Here is a 19,309-nt window from a genome sequence, read left to right on the forward strand (position 1 = left end):
TTAGTATTTTGGAGATAGAAATACGTGGTGTAGAAAATATTGGCTGTATTGAAAATGATTTTTATAATGCTCGACGAGATGAGGTGAAAATGTATGCTAGACATGATACACAAATGTTATACAAGTATTTTGAATCTGAAAAGGAAAAAAAATTCAGACTTTTATTTTGCAGTCAAGATGGATGATGAAAACAAGTTCACTCATTGTTTGTAGACGGATGTGGAGTGTAGAAAGGCATATCATGCTTTTGGGGATGTAGTTGTCTTTGACACTACTTACAATACAAATCGTTATGGTATGATCTTTGCACCCTTTGTTGGAGTAAACCATCAGGGACAAGCTACTCTCTTTGGGTGTTCATTCTTGAGTGATGAAACGACTGAGTCGCTCCTGTGGCTTTAGAGTCAGTTATTGTCATGTATGCCATCTGGACCACCTAAAATGATTATCACTAATCAAGATCCTACAATGGGTAAGGCTATAGCTGAATTACTGTCAAACATTGTGCATAGGTTTTGTATGTGGCATATTCTGAATAAATTTTCAAAAAAGTTAGATACCGTAAAATGGAGAGACCATTATCGACAGTTTCATAAATGTGTATGGAATTTAGAGAGTTCAGAAGAGTTTAAGTCCGAATGGGCCGAGGTTATTGAACAAAGTGGGTTGTCTACCAATGATTAGCTAAAAGCATTGTATGATATCCGTTTCAAGTGGATTCCTGCTTATATTAATGATACATTCTCTGCAGGTATTCTAATATATTGTATAAATTGTGAAATGATTTCGAATTGTTCCATTTATTTCTTGTACTTACTGACGTTGGTTATTTAATATAGGTATGTCTTCTAGTCAAAGAGCAGAAACATGTCATGCATTTTTCAAGTCATATGTTTCAAGGAAAAATACGTTGATGGATTTTGTGGTTAGGTTTACAAGAGCTATAAAACGCCAAGGACACCAAGAGCTGTATCTTGACCACAAAGACATTAACGAACAGCCCATTACCAAAACTATGTTTGCAATAGAGAAGTCCGTGGCTGCAGTGTATACTCATACCATTTTTTACAAAGTCCTGGAGGAGTTGTACCAAAGCATGGCGTATATGGCAACAATTACCCAAGAATCAAAAAACATATGCCTCTACAATGTTTTGCGAGTTGATGGGAGTCAAAAAAGCATAAGAAAAGTTGTGGACAACAAGTCACAAACTCATTTGACTTGTAGTTACAGGAAATTTGAGTCAACTGGATATGTTTGTCGACACATCTTTGCAACTTTCAGCCGCAAGATGCAAGTTTATGCTCCATTGCCTGATATATATATGTGTTGCGTATATGGACCAAAGTTGCTAAGTGTTTTAATACCTAATCTTATGGCAGCAGTGATGGGCGAGGTACTTTTGACGTTAAAGTGGTTATGAATCACAATACATTGCGTAAGATTATGCCAAATATTGTTGAGTCTGCTATCATCAATGAAGAAATATACAAGATCGCATTTGACACAATGGAGTCCCTTCAAAGTAATATAAACTCATGGTCTCTAAATGATGTAGGACAATCTTATTATACACCTAGTATTGCTCTTTCGCAACGTGTCTACAATGAGCCGGAAAAGAAATAGTGAGTAACAATGATAGACGTTGCAATGGTTGCGGGTTAAAGGGACAATCACATGACAAGAGGAATTGTCCTTTAATTCGTGGCATGATGGTACATCATTGATTTTATATTCCAAGTTGTTTGCATTTCATTTATTAAGTTAATTAATTAATGCTGATTTTTTTTCCCGGCAGGAATGACATACTGGAATGTGTTTAGTTTTTGGATCATCTAATTTGTTGTAGGTTATGGATGTTGATAGAATCTATTTATGGTATTGTTGACAAGGATAGTTCATGTAATCTGGAAGTGGATATTTTTAATGCTACTAATTTGTTTATGTCTATTGTTGGAAGAGTTGATGAGAATTTCCATGAAAATGTGTTGATAAGAGTTGAAATCTACTAACATAGTTGATGAGTAGTAAAAATATTTTCTCTATCACTCAGTTGTTTCTTCTAATTAATGAAATGATATCGGCTATTTTTGAGAGAATTGACAGAGTTGATGGAATGTCGCTGTTTCTTTTGTTTAAAATTCATCGCTGTCTTTGCTTATAAGGCCATGTCTAGTTTTAGGGCAATCTGGAAACAAAGCAGCTTATGAAACAATCACAACAACCTAGTAATGTCAATTGGGCATGGATCTTAATCAAGACCAAATACACCTTTCATAAGATCCTACTGCAAGGAAGAACTAAATGATGATAGGCCTAGTGCCAAGAAAGAAAAGAAAGCAATTCTGCATATCTCACAACCTTTGCATCTTTCATTGTATGTATGTGTCAAACATTACCTCAAAATGGGTTATGTGATCATTCTAGGCGATTCAAATCACCCTTTTGCAAATAAAGAAAGATAAAACTCTTCATACAAGGCAGGTCTACATTACAAGCATCGAAGAAATTCAGCATTTCCCATAATATCAATCTCATTTCAACACTGCAATCAAACCCACCATGATTTCTCTCACCGACAATAATTGAGAAATTTGGCAAAAAATAATGAATTAGAAGCAACCAAAAATAACAGTTCCAAGCCCTAGATACAAATTTTTTTATTTTCCTACGAGACAAATCCAAATCTCCAGTCGTAACGACTGTGAACTTCGAAGCTCGAAATCGGGTCGAATCCAAATCTACAAATCGATAAAACGAAATAAGTGATTGGGTAGAAAATGAAATTGAAACCAAAAGGACTACGAATCCAAATCTCCAATCGATAAAACAAAGCAGCTAAGAAGGATTGGGTTGGTCCTTTGGGTAGAAAGGGAAGAGGAGAAGATCAATGTTTGCTGAGAAGGATTGCTACCTTTAGGTGAGACTAGTGGATGAGGAGGAGACGACGCTGTCACCAATCACAACGACTGCGAAGTTCTCTCTACATCTCCTCCGGTGAGAAGAACGAATTCCTGTGTAAAGTAGAGGTTGAAACTATCAGCCGTTGGATTGATCCAATGGCCAAAAATAAAATCTCGTAAATTGGTCCCGTAAACTTAGTCTTGTTAGGTCTTTCTTAAGTTTAGTTTGGGCTTCTCATATTATGGCCCACAATTTATATTTAAGCTTTAGTCTTGTTAGGTCTTTCTTAAGTTTGGTTTGGGCTTCTCATATTATGGCTCACATTCATATTTAATCATTAAAATCATTTATCTTTATTTAGGAAAATTTTATCTACAAATCACAAAAACACTAACTATCTTTACACTACTTTTTGAACATGATAAATTTACACCAAAAAGTTACAAGTCTACACACAAAATTGTAGTGAAAAGACCAAATTACCCTTGTTTTATACACATTTAACCCGCACACATTCAGGCACCAAATCACCTTGCTACCTCCACTACCTCCACCCAACCCACCCAAAAATGACCTTCCCTAGCCAACTGGCTCCTACCACACCCACCAATGGCTTGCTCTCTATCCTTCTATTCCTCACAATCTTTTTGTCCCACATCTCAACCCACCCTAAAAAAAACCATCACACCAACCAATGGCCACCTATTCATCCTTCTATCCCTCATAGTTCTTCTGCCCCACACCCAGCTTTTGTTCGGCCTCTTCCATCCCACCCAATCCAAACCTGCCGCTACCCCTAAATCATCAGCCATCGTTATGACCCTAACCCAACTGTCATAGCCCAAAAATTCTACTTTGAAAATTTCCCCCTTAATTGGAATGCGGAGGATATGAAAAGAGCCTTCTCTCGTCATGGGATGGTTCTGGAGGAAAATTGTGTACCAGTAGCATGTGTCCATATATCAATTTTCACTTTGTTACAACCAAAAAGATGAAGATCTAGATGATGACCTCCATTAACAATAGTGTTGTTTCATGTCCATTGCCAAAGACCAACCTTGAAAATACTTTACCCCGAAAATTAACGAAGTAAAATAAAAAATAGGATTAATTTGTCAATGTATACAAGGATATTTATGTAAACTATAAAAAATTAAAAAGTGGTGTAAAGATAATATTTTTGTGGTATGTATATAAAATTTTCCCTTTATTTATTTTTGTCATGTCTAGTTTGGGCTTCTCACATTAAAGCCGACAATTCATCAGTTTAGCATGGGTTTTATTGTCGTTTACAAGATCCAAGACATCTTTAGTTTGTACATTTTTATATTAGGCTATTTGTCTTTGTAATCATATACTTTCAAATGAATGAATTTTTGAATTTCTCTCTCTAGATTCTTCTTCTTCGAATCCTCTCACATTCATCTTCGTTATCTTTAAATCTTCTCTAAAACTTTGAATCATCAAAGTGCAACATGAATGTTCATAATATCATCTAAACAAGTTCTTAAATTATTCAGAAGAAAAAATATAAGAACGTTCGCTTTTTGTAAATATGTTAAAATATCTATCAAAAAATTGAATATCATAAGTTATTCAAGTACTCAATTACATCCATCCTATAGCTCCACAATCATCTTATAAGTCTGCCCATCAAACTTCTGAGGTTTGTATATTAATAATTTCACAAATCTCACCATTAAATTCTCCAAAAGCTCACCTGTCACGCCCCGTCCCAGGAACGTGACTTATTGGCAATACGTGTGTGCACCCACATGCCGCCACCTAAAACAGAGACTCAAATCCCTTAACTTACAATTTTAAATCAACAAATTTATATACAAAAATCCGACAGCATCTCCCCGTATATCGAAGAATGCCCCCTACAATAAATATATCAATAAAACCAATTAATCCCTATACAACAAAGCAAATCAGTCAGGGCCTCAGGCCATATCCATCATCAAACCGAAATGCATACATAATACTAAGGCTTTTGGCCAAACCATCCAAAATCATCATTCATCCATAACAATAAGTACCCATACGTATCTCAATACATAACTAACGAAAGACAAATCAAACACCACAACATAAACACCACACAAAACAAACCATCACAAGTCCAGGCCATCCGCGTCATGCTTTTACCTGCTGATCCGTAGGCGGAGCACTAGCGCTAGTACCTATATCACCTGAGGAGGGGCAAATATAACACGGTGAGCAGGAGGCTCAGTAGGGATATCGAATAAGAGCATAAAATGAGGATTAAGGTTGGAATATTATGGAAGAGTAACGCAATGCAACAATATGCCATGTTGTCACACAAATGCAATCCGTACATCTAACCGAGCCATGTCACTAGAGCCAATTATTTGGATCCACTAGTGCATGTCCATACTAGTACCATCAACCATGTTACTAGAGCCAAATAACCGGAACCACTAGTGCACGTTGACATACATACCAAAATCCCATCCACTGCTTCCACCATGCAACAAATGCAATATCACACATTCATGTTATGCAACTAAATTCATTGCGCAACTTCATTTAACATATGATCAAGAACATCAACTACTTGATAGGTGATTGAGGGTCCATGGTTAATGTATCCCACATCAAACACACAATATAGTAAATTGAGTTCACGATAACACCTTGCCCCAAATCCTCAACCCTAGCTCAATCACTTCTTAGCCAACACTCAATCTCAATCCAAGCTCAAATCTAACAACAATATGCATAAACTTTGGTTAATCAACAAGCTTTTACCCCAAAACTTCCAATTTCACGAAATCAGCCCAAACTTACAAAACCCTAACTTCAATCTTTGTAAAACTTACCTTAATCTTGTGAAAATCTTGAAATCCAAGTTGTGTAAGCCCCAAATCTTTGATTCAATCTTCCTTTTCTTTGATCTCCTTCAAAATCACCTTCTCTCCACTCTCTCTCTCTCTCTCTCGGCTATTTCTGTCAAACCAGTGAGAAGAATGAGCCCAGAATTGTCCAAATGTGTTTTAAAACAAAATTTATCATCGAGTGTCCGGACAGCTCAAAGAGTGTCTGGACACTTTATGAACAAATCAAGACAAAGTGTAAAATGCTCAAAAATTGCTCGAGGTGTCCGGACAGCTTAAGGAGTGTCCGGACACTTTGTGAACAAACTGAGACAGATTGCACACAACTGCTCTAGATGTGTAAATCTTCTAGAGGTGTCCGGACGCCTAGTATGGGTGTCCGGACACTTCATTTTTTTTATTGCGTTTTCACATCCTTTCCTACTTAAATAAATTTCGTCCTCAAAATTGAAATCATACATAAGAAGTCGAATAGATGTGGATACTTTTTCTTTATTTCGGATTCCAACTTCCAAGTTGCTTCATCGGTTCCATGATGCATCCACAACACTTTCGCCAATGGTATTGTGCTTGACCTTGTAACTTTATCTTGCCTATCCAAAATTCCCACCAGTTGCACAAAATAGGTTCCATCATCCTCTACCGTCAATGTCCCCCAATCCAACACATGTGAAGGGTCCGGTTCATATTTCTGAAGTGTCGAAACATGAAACACATTATGCACATTCAAAAATTTCAGCAGTAATGCCAAACGGTATGCCACTTCCCCAACTAGAATCTCAAAAGGCCCAACATATCTTGGTGCTAACTTACCCTGCTTGCCAAAACGTTGCACTCCTCTCCTAGGGCTCACTTTCACAAATACTTTGTCACCCACTGAGAACTCCAATGGTCTCCTTCTTTTATCCACATAGGATTTTTGTCGGCTTTGGGTCGTAAGCAACCTCTTCTTAATCTCCTCTATCTTGAGTTTGGCCTCCTTCACAAATTCAGGCCCGGACAACACTTTCTCTCCAACTTCCGCCCAACACAAGTGCGATCGACATGGTCTTCCATATAAAGCCTCAAAAGGCGCCATTCCGATACTACTTTGGTACGAGTTGTTGTAAACAAACTCGGCCAAATGTAAATAATCCTCCCAACTCCTACCAAAATCCATAACACACACCCGCAACATATCTTCCAATATTTGAATCGTTCTCTCACTTTGTCCATTGGTCTCTGGATGCAACGAAGCAGACATAGTCAACTTGGTACCCAACGCTTCTTGCAAACTCTCCCAAAAACTTCTCGTGAATAGCGGATCTCTATCCGACACAATGCTTAACGGAACTCCATGCAACCTCACAATTTCCTGCACATACAACCTACTCAATGATTCAAGTGAGTCAGTTTTGTTAATTGGAAGAAAATGTGCTGACTTTGTCAACCGATCCACAATCACCCAAATGGTGTCCTTCCTCTTCGGTGTCAATGGTAATGCTATCACAAAATCCATTGTGATACTCTCCCATTTCCATTAAGCAACCGGAAGCGGTTGTAACGACCCCGCCGCCTTTGATGTTCTGCCTCCACCTGTTGACATATGAGGCACCTAGCAACATACTTATCGACATCAACTTTCATTCCATGCCACCACAATTGACGCTTCAAATCCTGATACATCTTATATACCCCCCGAATGCATGGCAAACCGGGAATGGTGTGCCTCTCGCAAAATTTCCTAAAGTAATTCTTCGTCATTTGGCACCACCAATCTACCCTTAAATCTCACACCACCATCTCCGCCTCTAATCCATCCGGACTCTTCCTCAGTCACATCAAATGTTTCATTCCCAATTTGTGCATCTAACACCTTTTGAATCAATGTCGGCCGAACAGAAACACATCCCAAATACAACCTCTCCTCTCGCTCTTGCAATTCCAATCCATATGAATTAATCAACTCCACAAACTCCCACTCCCGCATAGAAATTTCCGCAATGGTATTCTTTCTACTCAAAGCGTCGGCCACAACATTAGCTTTTCCCAGGTGATAGTTCAATGAAAAATCATAATCCTCCAGATATTCCATCCACCTTCGTTGTCTCTAATTCAATTCCTTTTGTGTGAAGAGATATTTGAGGCTCTTGTGATCAGAGAGCACCTCAAACCTCTCTCCATACAAGTAATACCTTCACCGCTTAAGTGCAAACACCACCGTCGCCAACTCCAAGTCGTGAACCGGATAATTTCTTTCATGTTGCTTCAACAACCGTGAACCATACTCCACCACCCTCTCTTGTTGCATTAAAACACATCCCAAGCCTACTTTAGAAGCATCATAGTAAACGTGGTATCCCACATTCCTCTACGGAACAACTGATACTGGTGGAGATGTAAGTCTCCACTTCAACTCCTCAAATGCCTTCTCGTACTCCTCGGACCATACAAATGGTGTTTCTTTCCGCGTAAACTGTGTCATTGGTGCAGCAATACGTGAAAAGTCACAAATGAACTGTCGGTAATATCCTGTCAAGCCAAGAAAACTTCGAATCTCGATAATATTTTTCGGCCTTTCCCACTTCAACACTGACTCTACTTTAGACATATCCACCGCAATACCCTCTTGTGTGATAACATGACCAAGGAACTTCACCTTCGTCGCCCAAAATTCACACTTGCTCAGTTTCGCATACAACTATGCTCCCGTAACATTTGCAATACTGCTCGTAAATGCAACTCATGCTCCTGGACCGTGGGTGAATACACCAATATATCATCAATGAAAACCATCACAAAACGATCCAAGAATGGTCGAAGTTTCCGCTGCATTAAATCCATAAACACAGCCGGTTCATTAGTGAGTCCAAAAGGCATAACCAGGAACTCATAATGCCCATACCGTGTTCGAAACGCAGTCTTTTGTACATCTGACTCCCTAATCCTCAACTGATGGTAACCGGATCTTAAGTCAATCTTAGAAAAATGTCTCGCACCCCGCAAGTAATCAAACAAATCATTGATTCTCGGTAATAGGTATTTATTCTTCACAGTCACACGATTAAGTTGTCGATAATCAATACACATCCTCAAAGTTTCATCTTTCTTCTTCACAAACTACACCGAAGCACCCCACGGAGAGACGCTCGGTCTAATAAACCCCTTTGACTCCAAATCCTTCAACTGAGTCTCCAATTCCCTCAACTCCGCCGGTACCATTCGGTAAGGAACAATAGAAATTGCTTTGGTGTCCAAAACCAACTCAATAGTAAACTCTATCTCTCTCCTTTGTGGTATCCCCGGCAAGTGTGAACATGACACTCCTTTGGATCCTTGCAATTGGATCACCCCCCTCCAGGTACATTTAGAGTGACCCTTCGCATCCAAAAATCAATCATAACCCTATGCTTTGTCAACCAATCCACACCCAAAATCACATCAAAGTCCTTAAAATCAAGGTCATATAGATCCGCCATCAATTCTATCTCGCCAAACCTACACACAACTCCTTCCGCCCACCCTTCTAGTGAAGTGGTGTACCCAAACGGAGAAGTCACCGCAAACATACGTTTTATCGGAGACACATCTAACTCTAATGACATTGCCAACGATGTAGAAATAAAAGATGTTGTTGCACCAGAGTCAAACAATACTCTCACCAAACAATTTGAGAGAAGAAAAGTACCTCCAACAAAGTTCGGATGCTCAAACCATGTCTAGCGCCCTAAGGCAAATACTCTCGCCTGAGTCAATGCAAGTTGAATCTGTGACTGCTGCTGCTGTGTCCTGGTCTGTGATCACCGTCTTCCAACAGAGGCACCTGAGGAAAGCTATGACGCAAGAGGGGTAGTAGGTGATGAGGCTGCCGATGAAACCTCAGATCTCTGCTGTGTGTCTCTCCTCCTCTAAGGACAATCTGGCCGCTTATGGCCTATCTTGCCACACTCAAAACATTCAGGTCCAGAAGTAGTACACTGGTGCCTAACATGACCCGTCTATCCACATCGATAACAAACCCTCAGTCCCTGTTGTGATCCTCTACCTCCCTGGGACCTTTGCCCTCCACTGCTCTTCCTGACCGGTTCTGTGAAGTTTGACTGTCTGTCCTCTACCTCTTCTTACTAAACCACCCCTGCCTCTGTCCTCTAAAAGCCCCTCCAATACCACCACTTGATCGACCGCCAAAAGTATCCCAATATTTCCTTGAATCTTTATTAATCTGCTCTTGCTTCAAAGCCTCCTCTCTCACATCATCATAGGTAACAATCTTCATACTAGCCAGCGGTGCCCCTACATTTGGCACCAAACCTTGCCTGAATCTCTCCGCCTCGCTCTCCTCATCCGGGGTATACATCTTCCCAAATTCATATAACTCCTCAAACTTGTAACTGTAGTCTGCCACTGACATATCCGGTTTCTATACCAAAGTCAAGAACTCCTTCACCTTCTCCGTGCGATAAGAGTTTGGCACAAAATGCTGTAGAAATAATCTCTCAAATGATGCCCAAGTAAGTTGTTCCTTCCTCTGCCCCAGAGCATACCACCAATCATAAGCCTTGTCTTTCAGGAAGTACGAGGCTACCATCCCCCGTCTCTCATCCGAGATGCCTAAGGTATCCAATCGTCTAGTCATCTCTCTGATCGAAGTATAAGCTTTTGCAACATCTATGTCACTACGAAATTTAGGAGGTTCCAACTTGAGTAGTCGGTCCACCTCTTTCAATTGCCGCTGAATTCTATCAGCCTCCCCCGAGGTCTGACCCTCCACCACACCGTGAGTATCCAGTCCAGTGCGTGCCTGAACTATCTGAGTAACATTTTTCATCATCTCCGACATCTCCTTCATTACTTGCACTTGAGCCTCAAACATTGACGCCATCTGAGTAGTTGATAAAGCTTGCGCCTACGTAGGTGTGGCCTCAGGAACCACTCCCTCTCCACCTGCCACATTCATTGCAGGATTTTCTATCTCTTCAGAGTTCCTCACGACAGTACTTCTTCCTCATTGCTGACCAAGAAACACAAAGTAAATTCCAGAATATACAGGATTGATGACATACTTGTTTCTATTAATTCTCTCCACATTCATGGACAACTAATATCATCCAATGTAAGCATATTCCCCTACAAGCAGGAAGCAACAAGAAACTTTGCAAACTCTGCAACTTTGTTTCTATTGAATGTGAACGTTCATAAAATCAACCGAACAGAACAAACAGATCAGTCAGCAACATTGATATGGTATATGAAATAGCAATTTGTTACCAACATTAAGCTGGAATTTGCAGAAAGGAGTGATTCTTGAGAGCAGATGAGGAAAGCAAAAGGTTTAGGTTTAGGTTTAGGTTTAGGGTTAGGGTTAGGGTTAGGAATTCAGATAGCAATCTGAGAATTTTGACCTTCGAAATGGGCTGGAGTCTGGACCTTCCTTCGGGCTTTGGCAACTTATTTTTTAAGAGTTTTGTTATGTCATTGGGCTTATCTCATAAGAAGGCCCATATTCAGTCACGATTGAATCATCAAACTTCTAATTATATTTCCATTTTATTTTATTTTTAAACGGGGAGGGGGATTCGAACTCTGGAGACCCTTTTTACCATTCCAACTAGTGGCTTGGATATAATCATCTGCCCATTAGTTTGTGATTGCCAATAATAACACCTAATGCAACCCAATAATTAAATACTAATCCCTAATTAAATCAATGTGAAGACTTATGTAAATAATATTTCACATTAACTGCTAATTAATACCCAATTAGAAGTAGTAAAACGAATTCAAATGTAATTAGATATAAAGTTTGCTTATATATAACTCTAAACAACTCCACCCAAATCATCACGAAAAAAAAAAAAACACAAACTGATTAATCTGGGTTTAGTGCTTGTCTAATCAAAGTCTTCAGATTACATATATATATATATATATATATATATATATATATAGAGTTGTGATATAATGAAGACTGGTTTCACGTTAATTGTCAGTGTTTTAGCTGTTTTTGCTGCAACAAGTTTACCTGGTGCAGGCAGACTCAGCTCCAGAGCCGGTTGATGCTCCTGAACTAAAGTCACGACCTCGAGGGCTTGTCTTTGATGTAACTCACCATGGCGCTGTAGACGATGGAGATACAGAGAGTAGCTCGGTAAGTTTGGTCTCTACTTCTTTACTATAATTTGCTAAATTGTTGTTGATTTTGAGTGAATATGTTGTTTTTTGGGTTGCAGGGATTCTTAGCAGCATGGAAGGCTGCTTGTGATCATGATGAGAGAGCGACTTTCTATGTACCGGAAGGTACATACCATGTCGGTCCGTTTGAATTCTCCGGCCCTTGCAAGAACAATCAGTCTCAAAGATAGTGATTAGAGGGAATCTGATCGCTCCTAGTAAACTCCAATCGTTCCCGTCTAAAACTTGGATTCAATTCAGTCACTTGAACGGATTCAGTATAACCGGAGAACTTGACACGACCAACTTTGATGGACGAGGAGCGGTTGAAGCTTGGAAACAACACAGCTGCCATTCCTGCCAACATTCTTCCCGTTGCGAAACCTTAATCCCAGTAAGTATTGCTTCTGCTTCTATACATCATGGTTAATTAGACCATCACTTTGATTAAATGGAGTTTTGCTAGAATTTTAAGGGTCTTACTTATTTGATTTTGATCAACGCAGTCGCTGAAATTCGATCATGTTTCACATGGGACGATCAAAAATGTTTCCTTGTCAAATGCCAAGGGGTTCCATCTGGTAATTCATGAAAGCAGCAATGTCAATGTTCACAATGTTATTGTTACTTCTCCTGCTCCTGAAGATAGCCCAAACACTGATGGAATCCATGTCAGTCACTCTAGTAACATCAACATTTCGTCTTCCACGATTGAAGTTGGCGACGATAGTGTTTCCATTATAGCTGGTTCTGTCAATGTCACTGTTTACAACGTCACTTGCAATTGTGGCCATGGAATAAGGTACCAAAACTCTGACTCTATTGGGACAATTTTGATTCATAAGTAACGTAAATTATGTAATACTCTTTTTTGTTTTGTTTTTTTTCCGATATGGCAGTATTGGTAGCTTGGGCAAGACCAAGAATGAGGAGGATGTATCAGGGATCAGTGTCAAGAAGTGCAAAATAAAGAAAACAAAGAATGGTATCAGAATAAAGACTTGGAGTGGATCTACTTCAAGCAATGCTTCTAACGTGACATTCGACGACATTGAAATGACCGATGTCTCGAACCCCATCATCATCGACCAAAAATACTGTCCGAACGACAAATGTGATACATCAAAGGTACACAAACACACAGCACAATCATCTATCTTTGCATTGATGTACACAAACACACAGCACAATCATCTATCTTTGCATGTGTATATATATATCTCTATCAGTACACAGACTGACAGACACACACATGAAACAATATATATAGATATAGTTATTTACTAACTTGGTTTCAATCATTGTTCTGTGTACCTCAGCCTTCAAAAGTGAAGATTAAGGATGTTACCTTCAAGAATGTGAGGGGAACATACAAATCAGAGTTTGCAGTGAGTCTGTTGTGCAGTCCTAGTGTGCCTTGCGAGAATGTCAAGCTTGTTGACATCAATCTGACCCCAACACATGAAGAAGATGATGAAGATTGGAGGGAAGGCAATCTGAATCTAAACGGTGCAATTGATGGCTTAAAAGTGATTAATTCAAACTTCTGAAGTGGAACTGTGGAAGGAAGCATAGGCACTCTTTCTTAGTGTTTTTACTCTCTTAAAGGCTTAATGACTTGTTTAGTTCACATAGATATTAGATATACGTTGTTTAGTATATATAGAAATTGTTAATTTTCTTTTATGAGGCATTTGAGATCTTGTTGAGGGAGTCGTTTTCTCTAATTAGTAAATGTAATGACTATATTAATTTTCTTGTATTCTAATTTTTTTTTGTCATGTTGAACCCATCCAAGAGTTGGCTCACTCCGGAACCTGTCTTTGCATGGCAAACTCAATACATGTCCCAATTTAGTCATTAATATAATTCCAAACATGGAATTGAACCATATGTGTGCCAAACCAACACTTATCAAGATCCACCCTTGCCACTTAGGATATCCCATGATGACTTATTTTAGTTTCTTATAATCAAATTAACATCTTATTGATATAGTTAGGGGTGTAAACGGTCGGGTTTTTTATAAAAATTTAATCGATCGATCGGTCAATTATTTTGGTTATTTGGTCGGTCCTCACTATTTTTTTTCTTACAAATAACCGACCGTTAACTGTTCGGTTATTCGGGTAATTTTCTTATAGCCATATATAGTAATATTAGCTAATATAACCAATTTGTTAAAAGTGAACCAATCTAAGAAAATTGGATTTAGTTGTATGACTGGTAAGTGTAATTCAGTCTCCAACATCTTTAATTACACAAATAGATAACAAGAATTCCAGAGAAAAATAAAATCAATTTTTAACGTTCTTTTATTTTTTAACATGAATGACTGAAACGACATCGATTTATTGTGATGTCCTCCATTTTCGTTGGAATGAGGGTGTAGGCGTGTAGCTCATCGCAGACAAAAATTAGAAACTCAGAGGGAGGGAAATCAAGTAAGCCGCCTGAGTTCCGCTCTTAATTTTAGGTCATAAATATGTATAAAGAGCTAAGTTGCAAGCAATGGACTTGCACTCTCTATTTCCATGCACAGTGCATCTGCAAGTTTAAAAAATGCAGCAATACTCCAACACAATGACCACAAACAAAATTTTAGCAGTAGCATTAGGGGCGGAGATGGATGGGTAGAGTGGGGTCAACTGACCCCACTCAATTTTAAAAAAAAAAAATTTAATATATGTAATAGTAATACTATGTCGTTTTGAAGAATAGAAGAAGAGAAGTGTAACCTAAACTCTCTCTATCGCTATCTCATCGTCATCGAGTTTCTCTGGACTCTGATCTCCCTCTCGAATCTCGCTGTCTCGGCCTCTCAAAGAAAAGTTGTTGGCACTGCCACTGCGCATCACGACGATTGGAGTACTGTTGTACTGGTCCCGCTCTGCTTCTGCTCTGCTACCTCGGTTACTCTGTTACTCAGTAGTGAGTAGTCTGTCATTATCTTCAAAGAATCAACGGTCTGTCCTTCACTCCTTTGTTGAATACTTTTAATATTTTATACTTGAATAATTTAATTGTTGAGTTGTTAATATAGAATGTAATTTTTTGTCCTATTGGCTATTGAGCCATACATATTGTGCGAGTGAGTCTCGGAGTGTGTGACTTTTTTACTAGGAAATTGGAAACATGCTTTATTGCTTTACTGCTTTAGTGCTTTTGATTTGTGTCCTATTTGAGTCATACTTGAATTGTTGATTTAGAAATATAGAATAATGTGAATTGTTAATGGGATTTAGATCAATCTAGAGAATAAAATAATGTGAATTGTTATAGAAATAGAGAATAATGTGAATTGTTACCGTGAAACATTCTTTTTTACAGCTTTGTAATATGGATAAATACCTCAAAAGAAAAGCTCCAATGGTCCCAGTGGATGTAGATCAACCTAGTTTGAATCAAAAACAGAAAGAAATTGATTTGGAAGATATTCTTGCGGATCCTGGACTTCGAAAACCAATTAATGAGTACCTTGTTAATGATAGAGACAGAGTTCGAAGAGCATATTTACAAAAGGGTCCTACTCAACCTCATGGGCACATGTTCCCACAGAAAATGATTAGTGGTATGTTACGACGGTTCAATGAAGCTTGGTTTGATGAATATCCGAGCTGGTTGGAGTATAGCGTGGAGAAAGATTCTGTTTATTGCTTATATTGTTACTTGTTTAAGTCAAAAAGTGGTTATCAAGGAGGTGGTGATTCCTTTGTTGGTGATGGATTTTCAAATTGGAAAAAGAAAGGCAGATTCGATGTCCACGTGGGAAGGCCTAATAGTTCTCATAATGAAGCTCGAATGAAGTGTGAGAATCTAATGAATAAAAAAAAAGTATTGCATCTTTCTTCTCTAAGCAGTCATTGAAGAATCGAAGTGATTATCGAATTCGCTTGAATTCTGCTATCGAGTGTAGTCGGTTTCTATTACACCAAGGGCTCCCGTTCCGTGGCCATGATGAATCTCAAGCCTCAAGCAATCAAGGAAACTATTTAGAGCTTCAAGGTTTTCTTGCAAGAAATAATGAGGTGATAAAAAGTGTTGTTCTTAATGAAGCTCCTGGCCATCACAAATTGACATCACCCGATATTCAGAAGGAAATTACTCAAGCTCCTGTAGAGGAGACTACCAGTGCAATCATCAAAGACCTTGGTGATTCATTATTTTCCATTATGATTGATGAGTCGCGTGACATGTCATGCAAAGAGCAAATGGCTGTTGTTTTGAGGTACGTCGACAAAAAAGGGCATATAATGGAGCGTTTCCTTGGCATTCAACATGTGTCTGAAACGACAGCTATTTCACTAAAGGCTAGTATTGAAGCTTTATTTGCTACTCATGGTTTAACTATTTCAAGATTACTTGGTCAAGGTTATGATGGAGCAAGTAATATGCAAGGGGAGTTCAACGGCTTGAAAGCTCTTATTTTGAGAGATAATCCGACTGCGGACTTTGTCCATTGTTTTGCACATCAACTCCAATTAGCTCTCATAGGTGTCACAAAAAACCACAATGATGTTGGAGATCTTTTTAACTTTGTCACTAGTATCTTGAATGTTGTTGGAGGATCGTGTAAAAGGCGAGATATCCTTAGAGATAAACAAGAGGCCAAGATCATTGAAGCACTTGAGGGAGGAGAAATTTCAAGTGGAAGGGGTTTGAATCAAGAAACTACTCTAAGACGACATGGTGATACACGGTGGGGCTCACATTATCTTACATTGGTTCGGTTGGCTTCTATGTTTTCTTCCGTACTTGATCTACTTGAGATTATTAGAGTGGATGGTTCAAGCTCTGAACATAAGACTGAAGCTGCTGTCTTATTAGAGGTAATGCAATCCTTTGACTTTGTTTGCACTCTTCATTTAATGATGAAAATATTGGGACTTACAAATGAACTCTCACAAGCATTACAAAGAAAAGATCAAGACATTGAGAATGCAATGGATTTAGTGAAAGCATCTAAGATACGCTTGAGAAGTATGAGAACTAGTGGTTGGGATAGTTTGTTAGAGGAAGTTTCATGCTTTTGTGACAAGCATGACATTGATGTTCCTAACATGAAATATTTATATAAAGCTCGTGGCCGTCCAAGAAGGAATGCTCCAAAAATCACCAACTTGTTTCATTTTGAAGTTGAATTGTTTAACACTATCATAGATAGACAAGTTCAAGAGCTTGATAATCGGTTCACTGAGACAACAACAGAATTACTTCGTTGTATAGCATGCTTGAATCCAAGTGACTCCTTCTCTCCTTTCAATAAGGAAATGTTGGTTTGTCTTGCTAAATTCTATCCAGAAGAATTTTCTATGGTGGATCCTATGGTGCTTGGTAATCAACTTGAGACTTATATTATTAATGTGCGTAACAATGAAAAATTTTCAGGTATCAAAGGTATTGCGGGTCTTGCTCAAAAGATGGTAGAGACAAAGAAGAATGTAGTGTTTCCGTTCGTGTATACGCTTATCACGTTGGCATTGATCTTACCGGTTGCAACTGCAACTGTGGAGAGGGTGTTTTCTGCTATGAATATTGTGAAGAGCCGATTGCGTAACCGAATGGGAGACAAATGGATGAATGATAGCTTGGTTGTCTATATTGAGAAAGAAATTTTTAGCAGTATTGATAATGAGACTATTATGAAGCGATTTCAGAATATGAAGACTCGTAGGGAAGAACTGTAATTTCTTTGTTATTTGTCAAACTGTAATATTATTTTGTCCGCTTAGTATGTTATTTTGACATGTAATTGTTTATCATTATAGAAAGTGCGACCCCGGTGACAATTCATCCCAACTCCGTCATTGTAGCATCATAGCTAGGTGACACTCACACATCAATAGGGTCCCTTTCTTAAACTAACAAAGGTTATAGCTTCCTAAAGGATAAAAAAAAAAGCACCCTGCTCATAGTTCATCCTAAATCATAAAGGAGATCAAAATATATACCAAATTGAAAATCTAAATATTTTTGTTAACATATATAATTAATTTCAGTTCCTAACCATCAACAACGCGTTTTCTTAGAAGAAAACATCTCATAATAACTCTGCAATTAAACGTGCATATGCTAGAACACCATTGGGATGGGTGACCTCCTAAGAAGGCAAAGTCGTGCTGGCCTGATGTATCCTTCAGGAACTGGACAACCTAAAGCAGACAATATTTTTGATGTGTATGGGCTGAAAAATTATAATATTGTATCGAAGCATGTGCTCGATCCTCAAGACCTCCACCCGATAGCGTTTGGGTCACCGTGGGCCTTTCAGATTTGGACCACCTGATGTAATATTTTTCGCAAGTGCACAAGAGTTTACGAATAGTACAGTGTATGCAAGTACGAGGTCGATCCCACGGAGACTAGTTAATCTAATTAATGTACTTAACTTGATGAATGATTGAGATTTGGGGAAAAAGGAAGAATGATTGATGTAAATAAAATAAAATAAAAACAAAGAAATAAAATTCAGATTTTATATCCAATAAGAGATGAACACTAGAGCAATGATTTCACCTAGTAATCCTATCACAAGCATTCAATTAACAAACATACAATTATGGTTCCGATTCAAGGGTTGATTCTTTCTTAAATATGTTGGTTCGTTCGTTCGCGGTGCCAACAAATATTATTAACAATGGATTAATCCTGTTCGGTTCGCAGTTTTTAACCCAAGGCTAACAACTCATTACGATCTAAAGAACTATAACAACCAATCAATCCCCTAAACCTTGTTCATGGCAGTCGACCATTGATTTCCTTAATTTCAGTTCCACTAAGACATGTGAATTCGGTTCATTCCTTAGTCCTAGCTCGATAATCTAATTAAACATTCAATTGGTGGCCAATCAACCAAACAAACAATAGATTACAAGCATAGAAATTAAAGACAAGAATCATGAACCAAAATTATGCATTCAATTAATTGAAGTACTTGCAATAATCATACTAGGTTACATCAAGCCCTAGCAAAGGGGTTTAGTTACTCATGTTATAAGAACACAAGGAAACTAAATATGAGAACGCCATGAACCAATAATAAGAATAAAGAGAAAAAAAACTAGAGACAAGAACAAAAACAAAAACTAGAGAATGTGGCTCTCCAATTCGTGTTATTGCACTGCCGTGCCTCCCCTTTTATACTGATAAAAGCTTCCTTCAATTGATCACCTTGTCAAACTCGGTTTCCTTCACTTAATTTGATTCGATTTTCTTTACGTGCCGTGCAAATCTCATTATTGCTTTTGCTCTTTTAATGACCAACGACTTCATGCGCATATTTTCTATACTTGAATCTTTGCTTTCAAAGTCAACTAAGCTCCCCTTGATTTGTGTACTTCACTGACCCATGCATATCTTCATTTAGTGATCTTCACTGATTTATTTCCCTGTAT

The 19,309-nt window shown here is 38.4% G+C and overlaps 3 protein-coding genes and 1 long non-coding RNA gene across 4 annotated transcripts; 3 read left to right on the forward strand and 1 right to left on the reverse strand.

Annotated features, from left to right (window-relative positions):
• Positions 1-2,350: 2,350 nt before the first annotated feature.
• Positions 2,351-3,051, reverse strand: LOC120003236. Its single transcript, XR_005469317.1, has 2 exons — positions 2,915-3,051; positions 2,351-2,741 (listed from the first exon to the last, which is right to left on the reverse strand). It is a non-coding gene; the product is annotated as an uncharacterized LOC120003236 (long non-coding RNA).
• Positions 3,052-11,705: 8,654 nt separating this feature from the next.
• Positions 11,706-13,465, forward strand: LOC119995656 (exopolygalacturonase clone GBGE184-like). Its single transcript, XM_038842162.1, has 7 exons — positions 11,706-11,729; positions 11,776-11,892; positions 11,975-12,105; positions 12,177-12,309; positions 12,422-12,717; positions 12,815-13,043; positions 13,235-13,465. The coding sequence occupies exons 1-7, from the start codon at positions 11,706-11,708 to the stop codon at positions 13,463-13,465; spliced, it is 1,161 nt and encodes a 386-aa protein (XP_038698090.1).
• A 1,176-nt stretch (positions 13,466-14,641) lies between these two features.
• On the forward strand, positions 14,642-16,111 carry LOC120002573 (zinc finger MYM-type protein 5-like). Its single transcript, XM_038851339.1, has 2 exons — positions 14,642-14,881; positions 15,246-16,111. Exon 2 carries the CDS (start codon positions 15,255-15,257, stop codon positions 15,780-15,782), a length of 528 nt encoding a protein of 175 aa, XP_038707267.1. The 5' UTR covers positions 14,642-14,881; positions 15,246-15,254; the 3' UTR covers positions 15,783-16,111.
• Positions 16,088-18,201, forward strand: LOC119995665 (zinc finger MYM-type protein 1-like). The gene is made up of 3 exons (XM_038842170.1): positions 16,088-17,598; positions 17,684-17,740; positions 18,024-18,201. The coding sequence occupies exons 1-3, from the start codon at positions 16,088-16,090 to the stop codon at positions 18,199-18,201; spliced, it is 1,746 nt and encodes a 581-aa protein (XP_038698098.1).
• The last annotated feature ends 1,108 nt before the right edge of the window (positions 18,202-19,309 follow it).

The sequence above is a fragment of the Tripterygium wilfordii genome, chromosome 1, assembly GCF_013401445.1.
Source record: "Tripterygium wilfordii isolate XIE 37 chromosome 1, ASM1340144v1, whole genome shotgun sequence".
Lineage (NCBI taxonomy): Eukaryota > Viridiplantae > Streptophyta > Magnoliopsida > Celastrales > Celastraceae > Tripterygium > Tripterygium wilfordii.